General features: G+C 40.6%; 1 protein-coding gene across 6 annotated transcripts in view; it reads left to right on the top strand.

The window, feature by feature from the left end:
* Positions 1–25,648, top strand: part of LOC121949780 (pleckstrin homology domain-containing family A member 7-like) — a 178,519-nt gene that overhangs the window by 18,225 nt on the left and 134,646 nt on the right. Inside the window, exon 1 of one of the 6 annotated variants that reach the window (XM_088080227.1) lies at positions 1,899–2,388. The exons of 4 other annotated variants lie outside the window; for them this stretch is intronic. In XM_088080227.1, coding sequence (XP_087936353.1) covers positions 2,237–2,388 — 152 coding nt within the window. In that variant the 5' untranslated portion in view covers positions 1,899–2,236. Of the gene's footprint in view, positions 1–1,898; positions 2,389–22,602; positions 23,674–25,648 lie in introns of those variants that run through there. One more of the 6 variants, XM_088080228.1, reaches the window with a different exon arrangement.

Below are 25,648 nucleotides of genomic sequence, written 5' to 3'. Positions count from 1 at the left end.
GGTGAAATTTTGCATGCTGAAGTCAAAGACCTGTTGTGTATTGCTCTATTGCCGTTGCCAGTTTACATGTTTTTTTATATGTGAGATAGCCTTTGAAAATCCAGCATATGACTTCGTCTTTGAAGCCGAAGAGGACATAACAAAATATAGCCCCAGGTCGGATGATCTTTGATTGAGTGAATTTCTTGAGGGTATATAGCATATGCCAATTTCTCTTACATTGCAGCTATGAAATGAAACCTCTGATGAGCCCTCTGTATGTTATGTTTTTTTCCTTCCAGCCAAGTGTCTATTCAGCCTCACTTCCTAAGGGATTAAAGTCACCTCCTCTTTGCACACCATTGGCTGCTCCCTTACATTCTCTGTTTTTCCTCCGTTCTTTCATTTTTCCCCGGTTCAGTTTCCCCCTTTTTATCTGGCTCTCAAAATAGCAGTTGCGCAACACTTGTGAATACAAGTCACACTATGAACGATGAGCATGAGGCAGACTCACAGTTCATGAAGGAAGCGTGGCAGTAAACAAATCAATGTGATTTAGGCAATCAAAGCATGGATAAATCAAAAATGTCAAAAATACATATCAAGAAACAGGATAGTGTCATCAGTTCATATAACCACAAAATAGGCAGTAAGTTAAAGGTTTACTATGCAGAACTTTTCTTAAAAACAATGTTTAGACTTATACTGAAGTAATATCTCTTAGTCATCACTTATGACCCTCTAGAAGTGTGTGGCGGTGCATTTTTCTGCAGGGACGCAGCCCTCTGCATGTATTTTCTTATTTTCTTCTTACAGGACTTCCCACACATTCATTCATTGGTGCTGGCCTGCCTTAATTAAAACATCTGCTGCCATGAAGGGAATTTCTTTTTTTGAAGCCGGGCTGTTCATTCTGCACATTCTCAGAGTGCGGAGCATACTCTGGGCACTGATGAAGTAGCAGAACGTTAGGCGCAGTAAAAGTGAAATTTAAGTGTTCATTGTACTGGGTCTTTAAGTTTGAATTCACTTGCTGCACTTGCTGGTACTCTCATCCGCTGATGTGATCCGCTGTGAACCGATAGGCCGATCAATTATCCACCTTGCGAGTCACAAACTGCTGCCGAGTTAAAAACGGAACTTGACGGGAGCTCCGCCTGTGCTGCGTTGACGGACCTGCAAAACCCTCCGACCTGGGGTGTCCGGTGGCTCAGTAAATAAAGCAGGCGCTCCACGTAGGAAGGCAGTGTCCTTGCCGCAGTGGCCGTGGCTCATGGCCCTTTGCTGCATGTTGTGCCCTCTCTCTCTCCCCTTTCATGCTTTTTAAATTTCAGACTTGTACATTGGCGTACCAGATAACAATAATATTTGATGTTCTCCATCAAATATAATGGCAGCACATGATGTACTAATAAAACAAAACATTTCAGTTATGGAAAAATGCCTGGAATGTAGAGCCTACAAATGGAAACACGGACCACAGGCTTTCTGCACTCATTGGATTTCTTCACATGATGGGCCCACATGTCTCCACAGCATCGGACCAGCGTGTCTCCACATGGTTGTTGTCCGTGCACCAAAAGAAAAGCTTGGGATCGGAAAGTGCGGGGGGGGTCCATCTGTGTTCCACACTGAGCAAAAGAGGCCAGACACAAAGGAGGGATTGAGGGACACAGATGCAAACAGCGAGTGAGAGAAACAACAAGATGGTTGATACAATGTTGATGGCTCTTAAAGTCTGGCTGGTCGTGGGAGACAGTAACACTTCTGTTAGTGTGAGGAGGAGGGCGAGGCTGCCAGGGCCAGGCCACCAAAACATTAGCAATGCAGCTTGGAAAGAGAGAGAGAGAGAGAGAGAGAGAGAAAGAGATCATGTGAGGAGCACTGGGGAGGTCGGAGACGGAGAGGATAAGGGAAGAAAGGGTGACACTGGTTGGGACGATGGCAAGCAATGGACTGAGTGATGAGTATGAAGAGAAAAGTCTGCAACAGTGAGAGAGAGCTTCGACACATCTTCCATTATCGGGTTTGCTCTTGGCCTTCTCAGTGACTTTTTATTCTCTTAAATGTAAAATTTTAGAAGGAAGAAAAATTGAAAAAATAAGCAGCGGAAGGATTTAGACACTGTGGTAGACATCCACAAGAGATGAAGATCTGTTTAAAAGGAGCTAAATCAAAAGTGCCAGCAACTACAATTGAGGTGTCAGAGAGATTAGGTCTCTAACCAGCCAGCAAAGCAGTCCTTTGTTGTGGAAGGATGGGTACCTGTTGCAGCCGTGACCCCACACGGGAGGCCGGTCACGAGCTGGTTAACATCAAACGTCACACGTCCTGGCCAGCAACGACCAAGGTGGTCACTAAACTTGACGATCATGAATTCTCTACATGGGATCTGACATGTGACGCAAGGTAAGCCTGTGATGAAATATTACATCTTAACCCGGCTGAGCCCCCCCCCCCGTGGAGGCATAGTGACGGCGTGATCCCAGGCAGAGATTCTTTATGGTGGCGGGGGTTTCCTGTGCTGTGCCTGAGGAGCATGAAGTGGATCACAGCTCGTTACCCTCTTTGTTTCCGGGAGAAACACGGCTCCCTCTGGTACAGTACATCGCCCTGCCGGCACGTCATAAAACAAGTTGTGTGTGGCGTAGTTTGTCAGCTTTATGAGATTGTAACGGGACATGAGAGACATAAAAGTAGACACACACACACACACACACACACACACACACACACATACACACACACACACACACACACACTGTGCAAGTTGTGGGTGTGTCTGTTAGTGAGGGCTCTGAATGTACACAACTGAAAATACACACACCCAAAAGCACACACACACTGTGCATCAGTAGTGGCTGTGTCTGGCACCATGAGGTTGTACTGTAAACACACACAAACGTACACACACCGATCCCCAGCTGAATGCAAACATAAGATTAATGCAGCTTGACAAGAGCTGTATGACAGCTTTAGTGGCATGCTCAGCACTTTCCTCAGCCTCACTCAGCTGGTCAGATCATAAAGAAGGTGGATTGCCTCCTGCTGTGGGACAAGGGCAAGGCTGAGGAAACAGAGCTGACAGAGGAGGACGTATTGTCCTAGAAATTATAGACTGTTACGACATTAATCTTCCATTGTATTGTAGACACAGATGTGACTTTATCCCTAAATCCTGACAGGACTTGTCATCAGTTTGGCCCAAACCCAAAATATTTGCTACTGTTTTAAGCGCTTGGATATCTGAACATAAGCTTTTCTTGAAACAGCCCAGTTGCCAGAAAGAAATATTTGCATTATACGTTTCTGCAAACCACAAATATAATATATATGCACAATTCGTACATAGCATATTGACGTCTTTAAAGTGACATCATATATAAGCTGTCATTGGAAGGTGGAGGGGATGGGTCTTAAAGACAGATGCTGTTTTCTTAATAATGTCAGAAGAACATCAATGCCAAATGAAATCTTAGAAACTGAATATCCACATGTTCCCTCAGAACCAATTTGAATTTCATAAGTTCTCTGTGAAGGTTTACATCAAACCGAAGTACCACTGTTTTACATATTGAGAGCTGAACATGGTAAATATATAGGCTAGGCTGAGAAGCTAAGCATACCAGCCGGCATGATGACCTTACTTGGTTTATTTATTCTTAATCACACAGTGGCTGGAAATGAAAGTGTGGTAGAGAGCTGCTGCACAGCAGCAAGAAATGTTTTCTTTTTTTCTCTAGAAATGAAAGCTAAATTAATGTAAATTCTCTCTAAGAAAAACATGTTGTGGAGTGGATGTTGGTTCATTATTCAAAAGCAGGTTGTAAATGACTGCCAAATAAAAATATCTGATAAAAGTAGGAACTTTTTGGAGCTTGAAATGACACCAATTGCTCATTTCTACATTTCTGAATCCAACACATTTTTAATGTGCTTTTGTGACTAAAATCACCACATATATTTTTTTTAACATTGAAGTCTAGATGGTACCACAAAAGTCTGGCTTTTTCCACATTATGCCATACTATGTGCTGTTGTTAGTATCTCAGCTGTAGAGTAAGGTTTGGATAAAATTACAGGAATAGCTAAATCCAACAAATTTATACTGCAAAATTGCTCAAATTTAACAGAGAGCAGGGAGGACATTTTTAGGTGAGGAAACGGTTGAAACAATTTCTCACAGCGTTATAATCTATGTATGGAGATAGCTGACGATGGGGGACAACTTTTCTTTTTCTTTTTCTGTTTGTGTGTCTCTGTCCCTTTGTATCATGCTGTGTCCCCTGTCTAAATCCTGAGTTTTCTGTGTGACCGTGGACGTAGTGCAGGCCAAACTCTCCCGAGTTTGTGGAGTTTGAGTTGTGGGTTGGATAACTGATCAGTCCATCCAGTCAGAGCTGATCAGATTGATGGATGGAAGGAGCAGCTGCTTGCAGAGGTGAATGAATGCTTTTAGATGCATCATAATGAACGCTGAAGTTTCACTATCACTGTGCCTGTCATTCTGCTGCTCCGTCTGTTTGAGAGCACGCTCTGCCCTCCGAGAGTGTGATGCAGTTAATAACCGAACGCTGAATGTATTTTCATAGTGCTCCTAATGAAAAGTCCAGCTCCAAAACTAAAAATAACATGTGGCGGCAGATGTCGTTGTTGTGGGCTGCTACAAATAAATGAATGTGTGGAAAATTCTGGGAATTTTTCCCAATGCTTAATAAACACATGACAACTCTGGTGTTACTCAATAGAACAGACATTTAAAGAAAAAAAAAAGAAGAAATTTGTCAGTGATGCTCAACATTTATAGAGCGCTGTATTATGTTACTGCTTATCGAAACTGAACATTTCCTACTGCTGCAGCTTCACATTAATAGCTTTTAACTGTTTAAACACAAGTTGACCTTCATTATGAAGTGGTCACAGGAAATGGAATATGTTTTTGTGGCATTAGCACCACTGATATTATCCATCATGCCCATCATCCATCAAAATTTGTCTATGAAACAAGACTGAAACAGTCACATCTGGCATTTGTTGACAGCACATCAGTTTGAACTATTGCAGGGAGCAATGGAACAAGGAGAAGCATATTCAAGAGTACTCAACTGTTGCTGTATAATATACAGTAAAAACACACACTAACCTAATTTACATTGTAGGTGTTCAGCTGACAGACCTTAAACTCGGTCAGCAGTCCTTGAAATTACAACAGGATTAGTAATTAAAAATATATGATCCAGTGATCTGCCTGTCACTGCTTTTAGGTTCTCTGATTTCATTGTGAAAATGCAAAATATTAGGGTAAAACAGCAGCTCTGAGCGTATTATAAGACAGCCACTGCCAACACAGCAGAACAAGATGTTTGACACTGGAAACACTTTGTTCTCTGTGCGTGTCTCTGTGCACCGTTGGTGGGAGTAGCTCTCTGGAGGCGTCTAATTCTGTCAGCTTTAATGTCTGTCATGGGCGGAGGGCTGTTGCTTTTGTATCTGGAGATGTAGTCAATTATTCAGGAGTAGGATTTATCTACTTAATGCTGTCTTGATGTGACACCGTTGATTACCACAGAATCAAAATGGGAAGGACTTGCCTTTTGAATCCTCACATTCCCCCACCCTAAATGCCCTTTTGTAAAGCTCTGTGACTCACCCGCAGTAATAATATTGATTTAATCATGACAGAAATGGGAAGCGGTTGTCACTAAGTCTCCATGAGGGGTTTAACCTGGATAGATGTCAGATCTGTTTATGCACTCACTGCGGCGTCTCAACAAAGTCCCTACTGTATGCTGCGTGCGTGGGTGCTGGTAAATTCTTGTGGAAGATCAAAACCTCACTGATTCAGTCTCTAATTTCTTGTAAGGCAAATTTATTTTTCTAACTCAGTCACAGAAAGAGAATTCAGTGATATTCTTACTGCATAAAAGACGTTAAATGCAGGGTAAGACTTTCAAAAGGTAAATTTAAATGGATAAAAGAAATAAAACAAGGTGACTCCACTGAGAAATAAAAAGAGAGAGTGTCTTTGCAGAGTGGATAATGGCCCAAAGTCTTCAGATGGAGTTGAAAGTAATGAAGAACATCAATTTTTTTTTTAAGGTGGAACTGAGACTGTTTCCTAAAAGCAAGCAAGGCTTTGACTGTGTTGCATTAGACACTTCTTCTACTTCATGTAAACATGTCATCTAAACATCAGTTGAGGTAGAAGTTTCTGTATTATTGCAGCAGAACTGTGGGCTTTTTTTAGTCCCGTCTGCAACACCCAGTCCATTCAGTCCATCTATGCAGTTCAAAATATTCTGCCAAGCCATTGGGACGCGTTCAGTTACACCTTTTTGTCAGTGTTTCTGCCTGACAGGCTGTCTACTCATTGGCCAGCCTGTTTGGTATTCAGGTAGTGAATTTGCTGTTTGGTTACCGCCAAGCTCTGTGTGTTTGACTGAATCAGGTTAGCAGTAAAAAGCGGTCCATTAGTAAAAAGACCACTTTTGTCCAATCCCCTGTGGTACTGAAATGATAAACCAGAAATTTTGCCAAGAGCCAGAAAAATGTCCTGTTTTGTTTTTCCCTTGTTTGTTTTGTAGATTGTTTTTAGATATAAGCGAGGTAACAGAGTGTTTTTGAAGACGAGTTTTCATGTTGATGTGACATTCATGAAGATATCAAAGCAGCATTTGGCAATGACAGTTTTATTTATATAGCACATTTCATTACACATGAACTGAAAGTGCTTTACTTTGAAAGGCAACAGATAAAAGAAAATATGAGGACATAAGTAGCATAAACAAATATGAGCAGCAGTTATCAACATCAACATAATAGCGGAGAACTCTGGGTGCAGTTAGAAAACCTCTGCCTGATGACCTAAGAGGCCTCACAGGGTTACGTCAATATGAGTAAACCTACAGTATGTGGTGTTAGACTGTCATGTATTTGCTGACCAGCTTTTAAGGGCCTGTGTCCACCCAGCATGTTTCTTCAGCAGAAAAGCGGTGGCAGAGTACTGGGGAGCGCTTCATCAAACTGCTTCGTAAAAGAGCGCTCTCAGCGCCTTTTCTTAATGATGCGCTTCGTATGGGTTTTGGTTCTAGTACAATGATATCTTGACATTAACATTAGCTGATAAGATAACGTGAAGCCATGTCAATAGTGGGCTGACTACACAGTTAACAATAAACTTGCAACGGTACAGTGATAAAAGCTCTGGAGGTTGCTGCTTGGTGATAACGTTGGGTTTAGACAGGAGTTCCTGAAGCCGGGAAACCGCCCACAGGACTCCTTGGCTGGCTTTGGTGCGCTTAGTGGCAAAGACAGCCGTGCCTCATGGCGGATTTCCACCGCTTGCATGTGCGTTGCGTTACAGCTCCGCTGCGATTTTTCTCTGTGCTCCGTCATCCATCAGTCTCCACCAGTTGCGTTTTGAATCCGGCATGGCGCAGCACCGCCGGATCAGCTGGAGTGGTGAGACCGAGGAGTTCTCGCGGTCATTACAGAATCATGCGCAATATATCATTACAGAAAAATGTAATAGCTCCATTCACTCCGTGGATTAATTATAGTGATGTCAGTTCACTCCCATAACTTCCAATAAATTTCTCCTCACCATTTCCATTCTATGGTTGTTATTAAAGGATGTCTGGTGTCATAAATAATTTTGTGGTTTTCCACCTTCTAAATTGGCTTCTTTTCGCCCGTGTTACCGGTAATGACCTCCGAAAACCTCTGACCTGTTGACTCCAGGCCTGGATCCGCTCATTTTGACGTTTTGTTGATGTAGTTAAGTGAAATATGATCAGACATAAACACAGAGTGTTTTATTCTGAAAATTAACCGGATGTTTCTATGTTGTATCGCTGTCCTATTTCCTGTCTGCTCTATGTTAAATTCGGCTAAATTTGTGCGAAGTGATCGGCGTCTGTGACTTGCCCGGTTCAAATAGGAGGTGGAAGTGCCACATAATGCCAAGGAGCTCCCCTGACATTCCAGCGAGCTGAAACTTTCGCTGCAGTGCTGATAATTTGGGTCTCTGCTCATTTTTCTTTCCCATTTCCTTTTAGAAATAGCTTGGTATAACTGCTGTTTGTAATAGTGTTTTTCTGATTTAAGTACTTATTCCATATAATTGTCAGTTTTGGTTGAAAAAGACTAGAATTGCTTGTTGGCTGCAGCTTGTTTAAAAATTAAATTTTTTTATTGCAGAATGAGAAAGTACCCAAAAAAAAGGTACCATACTGATACCATATCTGAGGTACCAGTTTAGATGTGAGCGGTACCCTAATCCCCGGTGGAAATTGCGGCCTTGGTTTTGTGACATAATTAACGTTTCCTGCAGAAATTTTGAAAGTGCTGAATGCTTGCTAATCTTATGCTGTGAGCATGTTAAATGATGCAGCTTTCCTCTGTATATTGTGATTTTACAGCTATCAAGGTTCAGATGTGCTTTCTCTGTAATGTATGCTATGTTAGGTATCTTAATAGCTTCTAAAACAGCAAATAGCAGAAAACATTTTCACTGTCACACTCATTATTACAGATACGCATTTGTCCCAGCCTGTGGCATTTTCAAAGACGGCACAGATGCCTTTTTATGTGCTCTCGGGTCTTTTGGCAACTGTTGGAGACATTTAAAGCAATGAACCAAGACTTATCCACTCAGCAGTTCTGCTGTTTCAGTTTACCTGTGATTAAAAGTCAACTATTGACCTTCACTGTATGACCATGTGACATTTCCAAACAATGGGACGGTGATGACGGAAAGATGAGCATGTGAAGAATTTCCCTTTTTTTCTCCCTAAAAGCAAGTAAGGCTTTGCAGAGGCTGAATGTCCTTAAACATACTCCTACCTGTTGTTCAGGTATAATTACTACAGCCATCACCCAAAATCATTATAGCACACACTCAGTGGTACTTAAAAGAAACAAAGGGAGAAGACACATGCAAAGTATTGGATATACCAAGTGTACATTTTCCACTTTTTATTGTGAAACTTAAGTGTGTCTTATTTCTTTGTCTCTCTGCTTTTTTTCTGTTTTCACATCAAATCATCCTGCTCTATTATCTAACTGATGACACTCTCCTATATCTGTATGCGTCTGACCTTTTCAAAGACACGTTTTCACACTTAAGCAGAAACAGTAAAAGTATAACCTTGAATTTCCCTTTGTGCCACCAGTGATGAATCGACAGTGAGCTCCTCTTCTGTTCCTGGCAGTGACTGTCGGGCCATTCACTGTCACGGCCCTTTGAAGGCTAACTGAAAGGGGTCACTTTTGGGTGGGGAGGTTGAGCTGCCTCATTCCTCAGTCACAGAGAAGCTGCGAGGGGACCGGTCATTAACATTTCAATCAGAATCCGAGTGAATCCAGTTCAGGAACCAGGCTAAAGCCAATATATGCGATTAAATACCTTGTGGTATTAGAGTTGATTGCAGTTTATATCAATATGAGATGCTCTTACCTACTGCAAATCAAATTGACAATAGAGTCTGATTTTCAGATAGCACCAGCAGAGTTAATAAGCATTGTGAGTAATTGCTTACTTCTCTGTGCGCCTATAGAGACAATATTCAGTGCACAATCATTGGTATTATTAAGAGAAGCAGTGGCAGCTTCCTATAAAAGAGGGATTTTCATATTTCAGTTATTAGCTGACAGTGATAGGCAGTGTACCATAGAATAAGATTAGCTTCAGTGTAATTTAATATCAGTAAAATGACAGGACAATAGTAGCCAGTAGAGCTGAATAGCCCTGGCAGTATCACTAGAATAACTATGCTATCCAGAAGTGCTTGTGAAGTCATTTTTTGAAATAGGTGCTACAATGCAGTAAGTGCATGAAGAGATTTTTTTTTCTTCAGAGATTTTTTTCTTCAGGATAACATCAAATCTGAGATAACAGAGGAATGAAATAAGGGGAGGAAAGTGATTTAGGAGGTAGAGGTTGATGTGAGGTGCTTGACGAAATTTCCGTCAGAGATGGAGGATAGACAGTGACTCTGATGCTTTGTCTTCATCACAAATACAGAGATATAGATACGCTAGAGTCCAAACCAGCAAATACTGAATGACCCTGGGGATATTTGACCCTGGTGGTAGTTATCTAGGATGTTCAGCTGAGCACTACCGATCACCTTCCTGTTGTTACCGAAGGTCTAAGCTGCAAATCTCTTGTTTTTATCAACTCCACTGTCATACTGCAAGGAGCAAGGCCTCAAATAAAGCTGCTGGTTGCTTTTTTTTTTATTATAAAATAAGCGTTTTAAATATGTGGGATAAATAAGGAATGCTTGGTTTTGATTGAGAAGTTTTGATCCATTATTGATAATCATTAAAATCATACAAAATGCATAGATTTTTTTCCTTAATGAAAGCTTCATTTAAAAGTTAAGAGCTGTTTTGCAAAAGAGTCTAAATAAATTTGTTATTTTTAACCACTATGTGAAGGATCGGAAGATCTGACTTTTGCATAACCCAAAGATGGCAATTACAAAGACATGTGGGCAAACAACAGTAGACACTGCTATCATCCCAAACCCTGCAACTAGGGTTGGAAGAGAATGAATATCACAACTATATTACGTTGAAGTCTGTATCTGTTTACTCAGGGTTCCCGTGGATCCTTAGAAAGTCTTAATAGGCATAGTATTAAATAATATAAAAACAAGGCCTTAATAGGTGTAAAAATGTCTAAAATCTATTTTTTTCAAAAGTCAAAAAAAATGTTTAGACATGGAAAACAGTATTTTTCAAGTGTTTTTTTCTGACTTTTAAATAATACACTAAATGCCTCCTGCATGATCAGGATAGTGGAACCAATGATTCTCATTTTTTGTTTTTTGGTTTGGAGTCTGAGCAGAGGATCTACTGTCTGCTAGCTAACTGTCATTATACTTTAGATGACGGGGGATTTCAGATTCATCTAAAGTTCAATCTTTGGATGAAACTGGTACAGAGCAATGCGTATGAGGCTTGGTGTTCTTTATGCAAAAAGTTTTTCAGACTTGGCACAATGGGAATCAAGTCAGTGGAATGAAGCATATTGTCTTCCCAGTTCTGTTCTACACTTTTCTCCACCAAGAGACAAAAAAACAAGAAAGATACCGTATTTATTGTTACAATAAATGTGGACAAATTGTCCTGAACAGTGAGTAATTAAAGTTGTTTCTTTTTTTCTCTCCAATTTAGCAATTAAAAAGTCTTAAAAATCTCAAATCCAACTTGCCTTACGATGAAAAAACCCTTTAAGTGCATCTGAATTATGATTTACTGAATCCATTTCAATTCAGCTTTTAAAGGTGCAGTGGGGCACATATTGTCAGAAATGACATATGATATTCATAACTAGGTTTTCATTACCTTCTGAAGATAAAATGTGTTTGTGTGTTCAACACTCTAGAATTGTGCATTTGTTACCTGAGAATGAGCCGTTTGTACATGTAATGTATTACATTTCACTATAATACATCCATGATTTATACCCATGTGTCTCTCCCCTGGAGTCTGTCATGTTTTTTCTACAGTAGCCCACAACAGACAAACCAGACTCCGGTTCTACTTAGGTCCACTCTTGTCTCTCATCAGCTACCGTAGATCTCTGATGTGCTTGGCACGTGAGAAGTTTTATGTGGTTACAATTTTCAACCTCACTGTAACACGTCACTGAATTCTACACACTAGACGTCTCAAATTTGTAACCTAAGTTAGAAATGACAAAAAATCCATTGAAACCTGTCCGTTTGTTTGCATGAGAGGTCAGAGACACTGCTGTTGTTGGAGGCAAATGCTGACAAATACTTCAAATTGTAAAAGGAAATAATGATTAATTAATAGCATCAGTACTTTGATTCATGTATGCAGTATCTGGAATTAAGTCTTTGACTCACTGGCAAAGGTGACTGGTGGGAAAAAAAAAGTTTCACTGCACTGTTGTGCTTAACAAGACATCTGCAGTGTGTGTGTGTGTGTGTGTGTGTGTGTGTGCGTGTGCGTGTGCGTGTGAGTGAAACTCTGACTCTGACAGCAGAGTGGCAAACCGTAAATGACACATAATCACAGTAGAGACTCTTAGCATGGACTTTTGAATATGACTATTTTGGTTGCAACATGTACCCACTATATTGGCTGGTTGCCTTTTGAGAATTATTTGCCCAACAGAAAAATCAACCCCTACTTGGCGCTTGGCGGGTATTAATTTCAAACCTTGGATACATGTTTTACTCATTTATATGAAAAGGTGAAAGAAATGGTGGTGAGTTTTAAAGTGTCCTTGTTTAATACAGATGGCAGGGTACTGGAGATGGGATTACTTTACTGTGTCGACTGGCACCTGCTAAATGTCACTATCTGCTACCTACAAGATCCAGAGCTTTCACACAATCAGATCAATGCAGCAATAGGTAGCTATTTTCTCAAGTTCTTTGTTTTAAAACTTAATTTAACACTAGTTTAAGTATTGTATCTGCAAAAAAAGAGACTGAGCTCCTGGTGGTTTGGCCATCAGAGAGGGGATCAGGATCTTACGGTGCCCACTTAGCAACCTGTTATTTCAAACAGACCCATCAGTCAAACTCTGAGTGACAGCCAGTGTTGAGAGAAAAAAGGAAAAAGGGGTGCTAACTGAAAAAGTTTTGAGAGTGTAACTTCCTTTATCTTTTGTTCAAGTTTCTCTGTGTAATATAAAACTTTCTAGTTTTTTTTTTTTGTCTGGAAAAAGTAAAATCCTCTTGTCTGTCTGTGTGGCTGTAAAAACGGCCCTGCTTTGCACCTGAGCCTCGTGGTAGAGAAAGAATGAGCTTATGTGCTTTGATTTACAAAAGAGGACAGTAATGGTGTTTCTTCTTTTGTGTATTAGATTCTCAAAGCATAAAATAAGGTGAGGTTTTTTTCCCCTAGAGTGTAGTATTGTGTTTTGTGTTGGACTGGATAAATATAGCGCATATTAGCCTGCTATTGTGCCAGCAGCTGATCTCATTACGATAGCCCATACCTAATAAAGCATTCCTTTTCAAATGCTCACACATACATGCCTACATTTGCAATATCAGTGATACAATTCTCTTTTGTATCTGTTTACAGGAGCCACAGGTTGATATGCTGCTGTTAATATTCTATTTCTCTGGTGTCATTACTATTTACTGCAGCAACAACTCAATTTCCTCAACAGGACACTTCCATTCTGTCTTTGTGGATTGTGCATGCCTTGCATACCAATAGGGCTTTCTAGTGTGTGTGTGTGTGTGTGTGTGTGTGTGTGTGTGTGTGTGTGTGTGTGTGTGTGTGTGTGTGTGTGTGTGTGTGTGTGTGTGTGTGTGTGTGTGTGTGTGTGTGTGTGTGTGTGTGTGTGTGTGAGTGAAGAGCCTGTCGTCAGTACTGCCAGTCACAAATTATATCATAGCAACAATTGAACTTCAAAAAACTAAGAAAGAAGCTGTGTGTTGTTGTTTTTTTCAGGTATAATGCACAAGCAGTCAGAATCATAGCTTACATTGTTAACAGTGTTTTAAGAAGATGGTGAAAGTTTGAGATGGCAATTATTGTCATTATGTTAGGTCCAGTGAAGATAATTAATGTCGAGTGTGAATGAATGAATTGGTCACTACAAAATATAACTTTGGTCAGCATGCTTCATGCATGCTGTTGTGGGACTTTTGATATATCTTTTGAGATGGTGAGATAGAGTGGACTATGTTGTTTTACTGTTAAAAATGGTCTCTCCTTAGATAAAAGATCTATCTGACATAGGCAGCAGGATATTGGCGATAACTGATGTGATTTTTTTCCTGCAAAAAAAAAAATATATACGTGTGTGTGTGTGTGTGTGTGTGTGTGTGTGTGTGTGTGTGTGTGTGTGTGTGTGTGTGTGTGCAGTGATGTGAAGAAATACAGCAATTTTTGCCGGATGTCTGGAATAGTTCTATCTACAAGTAATTAATCACAGAATTAGTGATGTTATTTTTAGAGGAATACATCAGAAAATAATACCACCAATGAGCTGAAAAATGACTTTACTGTGGAGAGTAAAAGTACATTTTTTGGGGGACAGGGGAATATCGGTCATTAAATACACTGGTCCACTCACCATGACACCATGTATTCATATCTTCTGTCAGTCCAGCCTGAAGTCAGTGATGTTACATGTCATATTAATAATGCGTGTGCTTAACCTGGAGGTAAGAAGGCTCCTTTATGTAGCTTCCCTTCTGCTCCTCGATCATTTTCAGGCTATGGTCGACTACTGGCGAGGCGTGCTGTGGATTAATGTTAGTGTCGATGCTCCAGCCTTACGGCTCAGAGCCGTATTTGATAGACCTCTGTTTCTTTAGCCTGACTCAGTTAGCTTTAGCCCGGCCTGTAGCTGGTAGCAAGCTCTGACAGTCTGACAACTCAAGTTAGGAAACATGATAATGTTGCATTAAATAGATGCTGTATTTCTTCTGTGCCGCCACAAAAACATGGCCGTCGTACTGGAACTTGAGCTTATTTATATGCTATGCTATGAGTCTCACTTCCCATAAGGAATGGCACTGGACTATGTCACATATTCACATAATCTGTCTTAAAGGGGAGGGCTTGGCTGGTAACATTTAGTCATGGAAAATGAGAACCATTCGATTTGTCTTTTTGTATCAACAAAAAGTTGTAGTTGATGTCTTTGAGTTAATTTGCGTGACTTGACATCAAATGTCCTGGGATTCAACCCTGAATATTTCAGTGTCAATGCTGAAATGATGTATTGACAGCCCTATAGCTGACCCAACCATGTTAATTTCAGCTAATAAATGTAGCAGGTACTAGCTAGCATGCTAGGTAGTTGTAAAGTATGACTGAATGGTAGGAATGAGTTACAGTTTATAGTTTTAGTCGGGCCGTTGAAAGATGCCTGTCCTGTCAGTTGGTAAAGCTAACATTGGCTCCACCAGCTGATCTATACAGTAAAGCTGTCAACTTTTTTTTTTAAAGATATTTTTTAGGGGCTTTTTTGCCTTATTGGACAGGACGGACATAGCGTGAAAGGGGGAGAGTGAGAGGATGACATGCAGCAAAGGGGGCGCTGCGGCGAGGACACAGCCTCTGTACATGTGGCGCCTGCTCTATCAGCTGAGACACTGGGTGCCCTGAAGCTGTCAACTTTCATTATCTCTTACAACTTAAAGAGAACCCTTGCCAAATTTCAATCAGCTCTGTCATTGCAGTGTGTGCAGATGAACAGTCCAGCTTTCCTTCATGCTGCCAGCTCGCGGTGTTCCCGCCTGCCCTCCCATTTGAATTGAAAACAAGATACTTGTTAGAATATTTTCCATAAACCGTTCATGCCTATTTATCCCCGTTCATTCACAACATTGCATTCAGGGCAATAGCTCAGATAACGCCAACAGACAAGTTTTCTCATTTCCTCTTAATATTCTTTCACTGTTTGATTTGATTATGCAAAGACATGTGCCCCAGGCTGTGTGAATCTCAGTTTGACTCCTGTTGTTCAGCACCAAAGCATGCCTTGAAGAAAACGTTTTTGCTATCCTCTTAACTCTGGATCTGATCTGGAGTATAAAAGAATTGTTCTAATTGTGGTGTCATATTTTCTAGCTCGTAAGATGGAAAGATGTGAGGCTGCAAGGCCTGATGAAAGAACGAGCTCAAAGGAGGTGTATTAATAGTAGGACAGTCTTGTGTGTGTATGTGTGTGAGTGTATGAGTGTGATTGAAGAATCTGGATCAAAAGATCCCTGGGGATATTAACACACACACAGACACACATAAGGATACACGCAGAAGTTATTGCGTCATTCAAGCTGACAGCTTCTCCCAAGACAGACGAGCACGTTCTTGAATTATATGAGCCAGATTATTGTATATCCACCACAGGAGGTTATCCAGCTTTCTGGGTTACAACACAAGTAGCCCCCCAACCCTTTCTTAAATTGGCATATGAAGCTTCTGTTTCTCCAGACCCTCTGTGGACTCGTAAATAGACTTTGTTTGGACTGATTTTTGTGCTTTCACACCGGTGACAGCTGTGGTTGGAGGCATTATATTTTCAGGTTGTCTGTCTGTCACATTCTAGTGAACCTCATATCGCAAAATCCTTGAGGGAATTTCTTCAAATTTGAGACAAATTCAAAGTTCGATTCAAGGATGGATTGATTAGATTTTTGGGGGTCAAAGGTCAAGGTCACTGTGACCTCGTTTACAACTCATTCTCTTGAATGTCACATCTCAGAAACTGAATAAACGGATTAAGATAAGACGAGAGGGAAATCCAGGCACTCAAAGAGTATGAGAATGTGAAAAACGGGGAGGAATTACATTAAAAAGTCTTTATTATAGTGGCTAAATCATTAAAAAAAGCCAACATGTTTCGACCAAACACTGGCCTTCGTCAGGGCTTCAAAAACATATGCATTGTGGATGTAGCCCCGCCTATATAGTGGCAGGACCCAGTAACAAATGATAATGTAGTCACATGATAGACAGGTAAAAACTGAATGAATAACAAAACGTAATGACAAAAAAGGAACATGAAATAAAATGACTCCCACATATGAATAAATATGCATATACATACATACATACATACATACATACATACATACATACATACATACATACATACATACATACATACATACATACATGTATGTGTGTGTGTGTGTGTGTGTGTACATACACATCCAAAAAACATATATGCATATAAACATATATACACATACATACACACATAAACAGACCATGCATCCATAAAGCCACCAGCTGTCCATAGACAAATTACAGGAAACAATGAAAAATCAATATCGTCATTAAGGCCAGGATAACTACATGCATCGTGCTGATGGATCCAAAAAGCCTCCTTTTGATTAAGTTTTTATATTCTGATTAGATTGTGAAGGTCAAATATCAGTGTGATCTCACAAAACATGTTTTTGTCCATAACTCAAGAATTCGTGCACTAAATTTCACACAAATATCTAATAAAATAAAATGATGAAGTGATGACATTTTATATCCAAGACGTCAAAGGTCACTGTGACATCATAATGTTCTGCAAAAACACTTTTCTGCACATAGTCTAACATAATAACTCAGGAAGAGAACGAGAAATATTTAATCAGTGTGTGTGAAGCATCCACGTTGTGGAATTTTTTTCCTTTTTGCAGCAACGCTCATTTCTGAAGCATTTTCTACTGTCGTGACTACATATTAGCCTGGACAGAAATGTGTGTAAATTGCAGCTTTACTGTCTGGTGGATGCATACAACCACAAGTGGTAATTCTAGTTCTGACCTGATCTATTTTTCATCAGAAGACGAGCAGCCTGCACTTCACCCTGATGTTTGACCAGCAGTGTGATTGATCCTACTGACAAAGTTAATATGGAGTCCCACCAGGCAGCGACTGAACGCAGGCGAGGAGGAAATGAGGGAGCTAGAGATTGTGAGAATGTGTCTAATTTTAGAAAAAGAGAGAGCGTGTTCGTGGGAGAATAAAATATAAGCAAAATAAGGGGCCAAAATTAAATTGGCACTTGGCAACTTTTAAAGATGGTAGTGAAAGTAATTTCAAGATTGTGCAGACTTAAGCAAAATGTCATATTCTTAGCTGCGGGTGAGGGGACAGGCGGTTAGGAGGCTTACTGAGGTATATCTTAATGGACCCAGTGCTCTCTCTCTCTGCAGGTTTGTATTTTAATTTGTCAACTTCCTGTGAGGAGAACATACTTTTTTGTGATTTTAGGAGAAAACAGGCAAATATACAGCGCTGTCCTTGAGGTTAAAAAATGTCAGGTCCGTGAGGTGTGGTGTCCTAATGATAATGAGCCGCAGAGTTAGTTTTTAAAGCCAAAAAATCTCAGGTTTTGATGAAATCGATGGTATTGATCAACAACTAGGTTTATTATGTTTTCTGCTGTTGGGCAGTGGTTTGCACTACTGAAAGAAAGATGGAAAGGGTGCAGGTGAACGTTGTTTTTACCGATTTTCAGAAATATGGGCTCAGATGTGACCTTGACAGCAGGCAAAGGGAGGCAGAGGTGTGTGAGGAGGATGTGTGTGTGTGTGTGTGTGTGTGTGTGTGTGTGTGTGTGTGTGTGTGTGTGTGTGTGTGTGTGTGTGTGTATGTGTGTGGGTGTGTATGTGTGTGTGTGTGTGTGTGCATTTTAAAGCGAGCGACGATGAAAGGGTTTAGGCTGTAAAAGCCTGATAAGCCGAACCACAGGCCAAATCACACTCCTGCCATCTCACCCGCTGACACAATGATTCAATGCAGCTGTCAACTGTCTGCAAGACGACATCCGCTGTGTGTGTGTGTGCTGTGCGTCCGGATATATGTATTTGTATATTTGATAGCCATGCGTGTGTGGCTCTGCATGTGGATATATATAATATCTTTTAATATGTTTTTCCTTAATCTGTGCTTCAGTGGGGCTGAGCAGAGTCCAGCTCACATGTTTGTGTGTGTTTTTGCGGGGGTGGAGATGCAAGCAAAGGTGGAGCCGGTCCACCTGCCTCTTCAAACAGGCAGAGTAAAGACAGAGAGAGAGGAGGATAGAGAAGAGGAAGGAGCAGAGTCCCCTGTGTTTCCCAACGCTGATTAGATTGTACTGGAATTAAATTTCACAACAAAAACAAACAGCGGGAGACGGGCAGACCCAGCTCCTTCCCTCCCTCTCCTCTCCTCTGCTCCCTCCCTCTCTACTCAACTGTCCTCTATTTTCCTATCTTTTTTTTGTCTCTTTCTGTGCTCTCACCACAGCACAGAGGCCTGATGTAACCAGCCAATTAAACCACAGATAATGATGCCCCTTCAGGCTGTGTGAATAAATCCACGTCTGTTATGATGTCAGAGGTCAGCAGGAATGTGTGACTCCTCATCCCATACATACTTGCAGTTACCAGGCCTTAAGACAAATAGTGGCACTAATTAAACATTTGTTTTAAAATGTAATGTCCACAAGTATAATAGAAATATGGAGAAACAAGAAGTTAGCAGGATATTTTAGGACCATAGAAATGGAATACATAGAAAGGACACTTAACTGTTTGCCCTGGTCATTTTAATAGTACAAAAGAAAATGGCAATTTTTGTTAATTCTTATGGTGACAACTGTGGGGCCGTAAAATGTGTCAGACTTACTAGTTTGAGAACTCTGTTTTTGACTATTCTTACGCCTATTTTCTACATTGAACCAAAAATACAACTGGACACCTATCCAAGTTTTTCTCTTTCAGCAAAGTAAGACTAATTAACTAATTAACCCTAAACACAATTCATTCAAACTCAACAGAGACAAAATAAAACTCACCAAATCTGTTTTAGTCTTGTTAGTCGTCTTGTTAGTAAGTCCACTGTGCCAACAATCACCAACTCTGGTTTGGTTGAAATATACCCTTAATTTAATCAGTCAGATGTGAAAATATACTTATATATTCACCTGTTCACTGAGCTCTCAGTAACACTCACTAATGTTACGTCATGGACCTGTAATTAATGACGACAAAAGAAACAGGAAAATAGCAGTTACAGTGATATCTTTAAATTAAAAGATTTGGAAAACATAGCGTTTCTCCTCTGCTCATCTGGTGATACCACAAAACCTCACCTCAGGAAGTTTGTCACTTGCTGCAAGTTGGTTTGTTTTTAGGAAAGGTGATGATTGATGATTAGCTTAATGGTAATCAGTCTGAAAAAAGTCCAAATTAGTCAAAAATTGTCTTATCATTTCCATGAGCTCAAGATGTTTTCAAATAACGTGTCTTTGCACCAACAGTCCAATGCTCAAATATGTTCTGCTCACTGTTGTATATGAAGAAGAGAAACAAACCACACCAGAGAACATTTGCCATTTTTGCTTCAAAAATAAGTGAAACAATTACTTCATTACCAAAAACATTGCTGAATAATGTTCCATCAATCAGCTAAGCTCAAGAAGCAATGTGTCCTCGCAAGCGCTGCATCACACTCGTCTATGAGCTGTGATGAGTTTGACCAAGGGGATTTTCAGTTTATAACACACAAGTTAACAAGAAAAGGCTCAAAGAAGAGTCAGAAAAACTTGTGTTCTGTCCTATCCTGTTGATCATCTCATGACCCTCAGGTCAGAAGACACCATGTGAGGGGAATCTCGCTTTTTTAATCAGTCAGAGATCAGAGTTGAATTTTGCCTGGAGTGGACATTTATCAGAGCAGCATGATGCTTTTTGACAACAGGGGAAAGTTTGATAATTGGCTGATGAATGCCATCATGACCAAATGTGACCAACGTGACCAAACGTGACCAAACCTTCCCTGGCTGTGTTGGTGTTTTTTTTTTTTTTTCTTCCTCCAAGGCTGATCAGAATCCGTTTCTTGCATATATAAGTGCCAGAGACTTGTGAAATGAGCCCCTTCTCTTATTAGGCTGAGGGATTTTCACTTCACACAGGACAGTGATGCAAGATGATAGTAAGAGTGTCATAACGGGGTGTAAGATGTCATAAATGAGTGAGTATATACATGCTCTAAAGGGAAAATTCCAAACAGTAAACATTATCTTCTCCGTGTATTATCTGATAACCGTTCATGTCACGCTGCTACACCAATTAACAACTTTCATCATCATATTATCGGGGTTGCAAGGTGAAAATCCCTTTAGTGAATACAAAAAGAAAACAAATACTGATAAAATAATCCAGTGGCTACATGGTTTTATCATTTCAAGCCACTGTGCCTCTCTGTGGGAAGTCTCTTTTTGTATCAGATTACACGTCTGGACTTTGACCCGCAGTGAGTGAAGCTGTCAGTTTGTCAGCTTGGCGGCTGTGTCACCAGCCTTTCCCCAGGTGCAGTGGAGCCGTCTTTTCAGCAGGGTCACGGCCGTGCTCTGCTTAGTAGGGCACTGGAGTAGTCCAGCTCTGTGGGGAGACAGCACATCTCTGTGTAGCTGCACAGAGGTGACCTCTCACCTGCAGGCTTCATGTGCTGATTGGGAGGTCTGAGTCAGACTGCTGTGAACAACCTGCTGTTCACCAAAATAGTCTGTTTTTGCTTTTACCTCCTTTCTCTTTATCTGTTTCCCTCAAACTTTAGAAAATGCAGCTTTCCCAGACTCTTCCATCTTTGTTTACATGCATCCAGTAACATAACTGTTATATATTTAATATTGTTAGACTGTATTTTTTATATATTTTTTATTGTACGGTTTATTTTTCATCAATTTTTGACATTTTATGATAATTTGTTAATTTAATTGATAAAAAGCAGTTATTAGTTGCAACTCTAGTTACAAATTACATCACAAAAATTTTAAAGACTTTTGTAAATAGAAAACATGATATAATCATATTATGGCACATAATTCAATTCAGTTTGTTATTGTGAAATGCGTCTCGTTATCATCTTAGATTCTGGATATTGTAGTATCATAAGAGTTGTCTTTTCATAGTTTTAAAGGCTGCATTACAGTAATGTCAGGGTTTCCCCACACACATCCATTTATTTGCAGCGGCTCAACATGGTTAAAACATCTGCCACCAAGAACTGATTTTATATTTGTGAAGTTAGACAGTTCATTAGGAGCGGTGTAGGTATATATTTATCGTTAGGTTGTGCATTGCACCACACTCTTGGAGTGCAGAGCGTACTCTGGGCACATTAGAAGTGAATCTTAATTGTTAATAGCAAGGGTCTAAGAGTTTACATTTGGCTCCTCTGTAGCAGCTGCATCCATGAACCTGCAAAAACATCCATATTGAGAGAGGGTAAACAGAATGATAAAAAAGCAGCACACACTCAATATTAAAAAACTGAAAAATTACATCATAAAGATAGAAACAGCATAAGTGGGAGTAGTAGTGAGTAGTATAAGTGTCTAGGGCGTAAAGCTAACACAAGTATCTGACAGAAGAAATAGATGATACATTTAGTTAAATTAAGTAAACCAAAATAAAATAGTAATAGTAGCATGATATAGAAAATAATATTTTATATTGCACATATAAAACATCTGAGAACTTTTTGGGTTAAATGTAAAAATCTATTTCATGGAAAAAATGTGTTAGTATATCTCAAAGTAGGATGCTGAAAAAAACCCTCCAGTTTTGATACCAGTTTAGAAACTCAGGTATCATATCCGCACTAGTAGAATAAAACAATAACCAACAGTCGTAACTTAAGTTTAATTAAGAGAGAGAAGATGCTTTATGTCAAATCAACACCTGCACAAACTCTGTGTACAGTAACTGAATAAATGCAATTAAGGTGTATACAGAATCTTTCTTTCCTGTGTTTATAAAACCAGATTACTTTACATACTTTACTGTGCCCACACAATCATAGTTGACGACAATCATAATTGAGCTGCCAAAGGTGAGGTAAAGGTGTTTACGTGGGCTTTGCCAGGTTCACATTCAGGTCTCAAATTCCACTGTAATCACATTTTTTGTATGCATGTAAACAACATCACAGTCTCCCCCTCTTTCCTCCGTTTGTCTCCTGTCCTTCCTACTTCTCTCTCTCTCTCTCTCACACACACACACACACACACACACACACACACGTCTCTCCCTCTCCCTCTCTCCCCCTCTCTCTCGTCCTCTCAGCAGTATGTATCCTGCCAGATGAGCATGAGGCGGGAAAAGGAATGCAGCTCCGCTCTGTTTACCTCTTCCTCGTTTTCCTCGCTCTCTCACCCCTGATACAATCACTCTCTCTCTGCCACCTCCCTCACCCCCCCGTCTCTCTCTCTGTCTCTTTCTGTGAGTATGCTCAGTCATTCAACGCTGTGCACCGCTGTTGTTTCGTGAGGGTGGAGAGCCGGTGGGAAGCCTGTGATTGGGGGAATAAGCGCCTGTGCCGGAGCCGGCTTCCTCAGAGACAAACTAGACACAGTGGAGGAACGCATGGGCTGTGGATATTAACCTGCTCGGTTCAAGAAGAGATGGATTTGTGGCTCATGTGAACTTTGGAGAGAATGTGCTGCACGTGTAACAGACATAAACAGAGCTTGGTTAGCACCTGGGATTGCTGGAGAAACGGAGGTCTCTGAAATCTTATCTGGAACGCTGTCTGATGTAGATCTGCGACCGAGAGCTTGGAAACCCTGAAAGTGCGAGTTAAATCACTGAGATGTGACGTGGAGACACATTACGCGTGATTTAACAGGCAAAAGATACAGCAAGGTTAACCTCAAAGACATCTGTTGTACCTGATTGCACCTGAGACACAAGGGGGAAATGACTGGCTCGAGGTGGGATTAAAGGAGTAACCTGTGATGTCACACTCCACCTGGGGCAGTTGTTGGAGACTCTGCTGAGTAGTTGTGGCGTTGTCTAAAGGGGGGCGGCAGCAACAGACTTAATTTCCAGGTGTGTAAACCGCACCAGACTTGACTCACCTGAGATTATTGCTTTTCTGTTTGAGCTCAGCCCCTCAGCTCATTTCCTCACCTCATCTTTCTCAGTAATCCCTGCTTTCAAACCCATATCCACCACCACCTCTCGTTTCCTCCCCATGGAGCCACTCGAGAGCCGAGAGAAGAGACGCTGATTAATGTGATTCCCAGCAGCAAGTGTCTGATTCCACAGCACTAGAAATAGAACGCAGAGAGAAACAGCGGCGGCACTAGTGAACTGTCATCTGGAACAAGAGGAGCACCATGTGGAATCAGTCTGGGTACTGCAATCACATCCCTCACCATGGATATCCCTTCTACCATGCACCGTGCAGGTACGCTATCACGCATCACTCAACGTGTACCTAAACTCTGCCTCTGCTTTCAATGCAGTTAAGTTGCTGCGTTAAAACCACCTGCTTCTTGCTTTTAGGTCATGTGTCTCTAAGTTTTAATTGTTTTTTATTCTGATCACTTTAAAATTTGGTGTCCCCCAGGGGCCAATGCTTGTCCTGCAGTTTTTTTTTCATTCTCAAAATTTTTGCCAGTCAGGACAGTCGTTGATCTGCATTCTTTTTTTTTATTGTAACATAAGCAGAGGTATTAGTGGTTTTAGTCTTTCCCAAAGCAGAGGATGTAACCAAACTGGTTTGTCAGGAAGTTTTGCTTGGTGCCTGGCCTCAACAGAACCAGGAAACTGGTTTTACCAGTGTGGATAATAGAAGTTAGTGAATAGGCAGGTTTTTGTTGGTCACTGTGACAATAGCGGCAGGCTCTGGTGCTGTTTTTCAAGAACTGAGCTGTGATCATCTTACCTAAAAAACACAGTAAGGATGTTGAGGGTATTGGCCAGACTGTTTTTGACAATAATGACTGTGACTGATTTTCTCTCTCATAAAGGGCGGCTCGGGCATTCTTTCCTTTTTTCCAAATGGTCACTCCCACTCAGCTGTTATCAAAAAGCAGTGATGTAGATTAGACAAGGACCAGATAAAAAAATATCAATATCTGTTTATGTGTATGCTATATTTAGATTATTTTACCTCTTTACCTTGCCATCAAAGTTTCCGATGAGGAACCAAGGCCGTTATTCATGCTCTCTTTAAAGCCACCAGACTCCATTGACAGGAACAGTCATTTTTACCTCACAGCATGCTGGAGTTGCTGGTCCACCATTGACTTCATTGTTTAGTTTAGTTTGTTATTGTGTGACTTTTGGAACTGAACTAATGTAGTATCCAGAGCACTACATTGGTCTGTATGTAGCGGCAACATCATGCAATAACCATCATGTCAAAAGGTTTTTTTAGAAGGGCTTGGGAAAAAAGCATTTTTAAAACACACTTACTGACCAAAATTTGAATTTTTGGACTTGAACACATTGGAACCACAACTGAACGATTTAAAGAAAACCCTACAAAATAATGGAACCTTTCTTTTAAAAATACTGGATTAATACAGATTACATAAGATTTTACTGGTCGTCCACTGTTATATCTCTGGCTCTCCCTTACCTCACAGCAGTAATGACATCATTACATTTATCACAGGGTTTCAGATGTGACCCACTCTCAAATGAACACCATCAATCCTCATTCCCTGAGGGGAGAACAGACCCCTGCCTACGCCTCTTTTTCTGTCAGATACTGTAATAGTCTCTAACCTCTAAAGACTGATGAAGCTCAACCACTAGAATACTGATTCACCATTACTAGTTATTTATGAAATCCTCATGTGGTTGAGCATAATGAGGACCTATTTTGGAAATGAATAGCATGATAAATGATAAACCTATAACATGCAAGCCATACTTCTCTGCAAGTGTGTATGTGGGCAAGTGCACATGCATGGATGAAGCTTAGTTGTATGTATTTTGTCTTTATTTGTCAAGTTTTATGCACATAGTTAACGTGCATTTGCTAGTGTTCAGTAGGCAGGAATGGTAGGGGTGGTCTGCACTGCGGGGCAGGGGGATTTAGCTGATGAATGAGTCATACCTCAGACCACTGGGCAGGTCAATGACCTGTCAGATCAGCCAGCTCATGGCAGAGAGAGAGAGAGAGAGAGAGAGATAGGGAGTACACAGGAATCCAGGAAACAGCCCTGAGCTCCAAAACAAACTAACCATCGCTATTCACTCCCACCACAGTCTCTTATGGTGAAGTACTCTGACTCACGCTATGAATATTCCACCTGTAGCCTCAATCACCTCATGGATTGGAGTCAAATTTAACATTTCGCTGCATAATTGCAATGTTCGACATGCTTAAGATGCAGGAGAAAGAAACTGGATAGCTGCAGGAGATTTAC

This window comes from Plectropomus leopardus, chromosome 7 (genome assembly GCF_026936395.1).
Source record: "Plectropomus leopardus strain MGB_pleo_1.0 chromosome 7, ASM2693639v1, whole genome shotgun sequence".
Taxonomy (NCBI): domain Eukaryota; kingdom Metazoa; phylum Chordata; class Actinopteri; order Perciformes; family Serranidae; genus Plectropomus; species Plectropomus leopardus.
The sequence above is the reverse complement of the archived record's forward strand: the minus strand, read 5'-3'. Positions and strand labels throughout refer to the sequence as shown.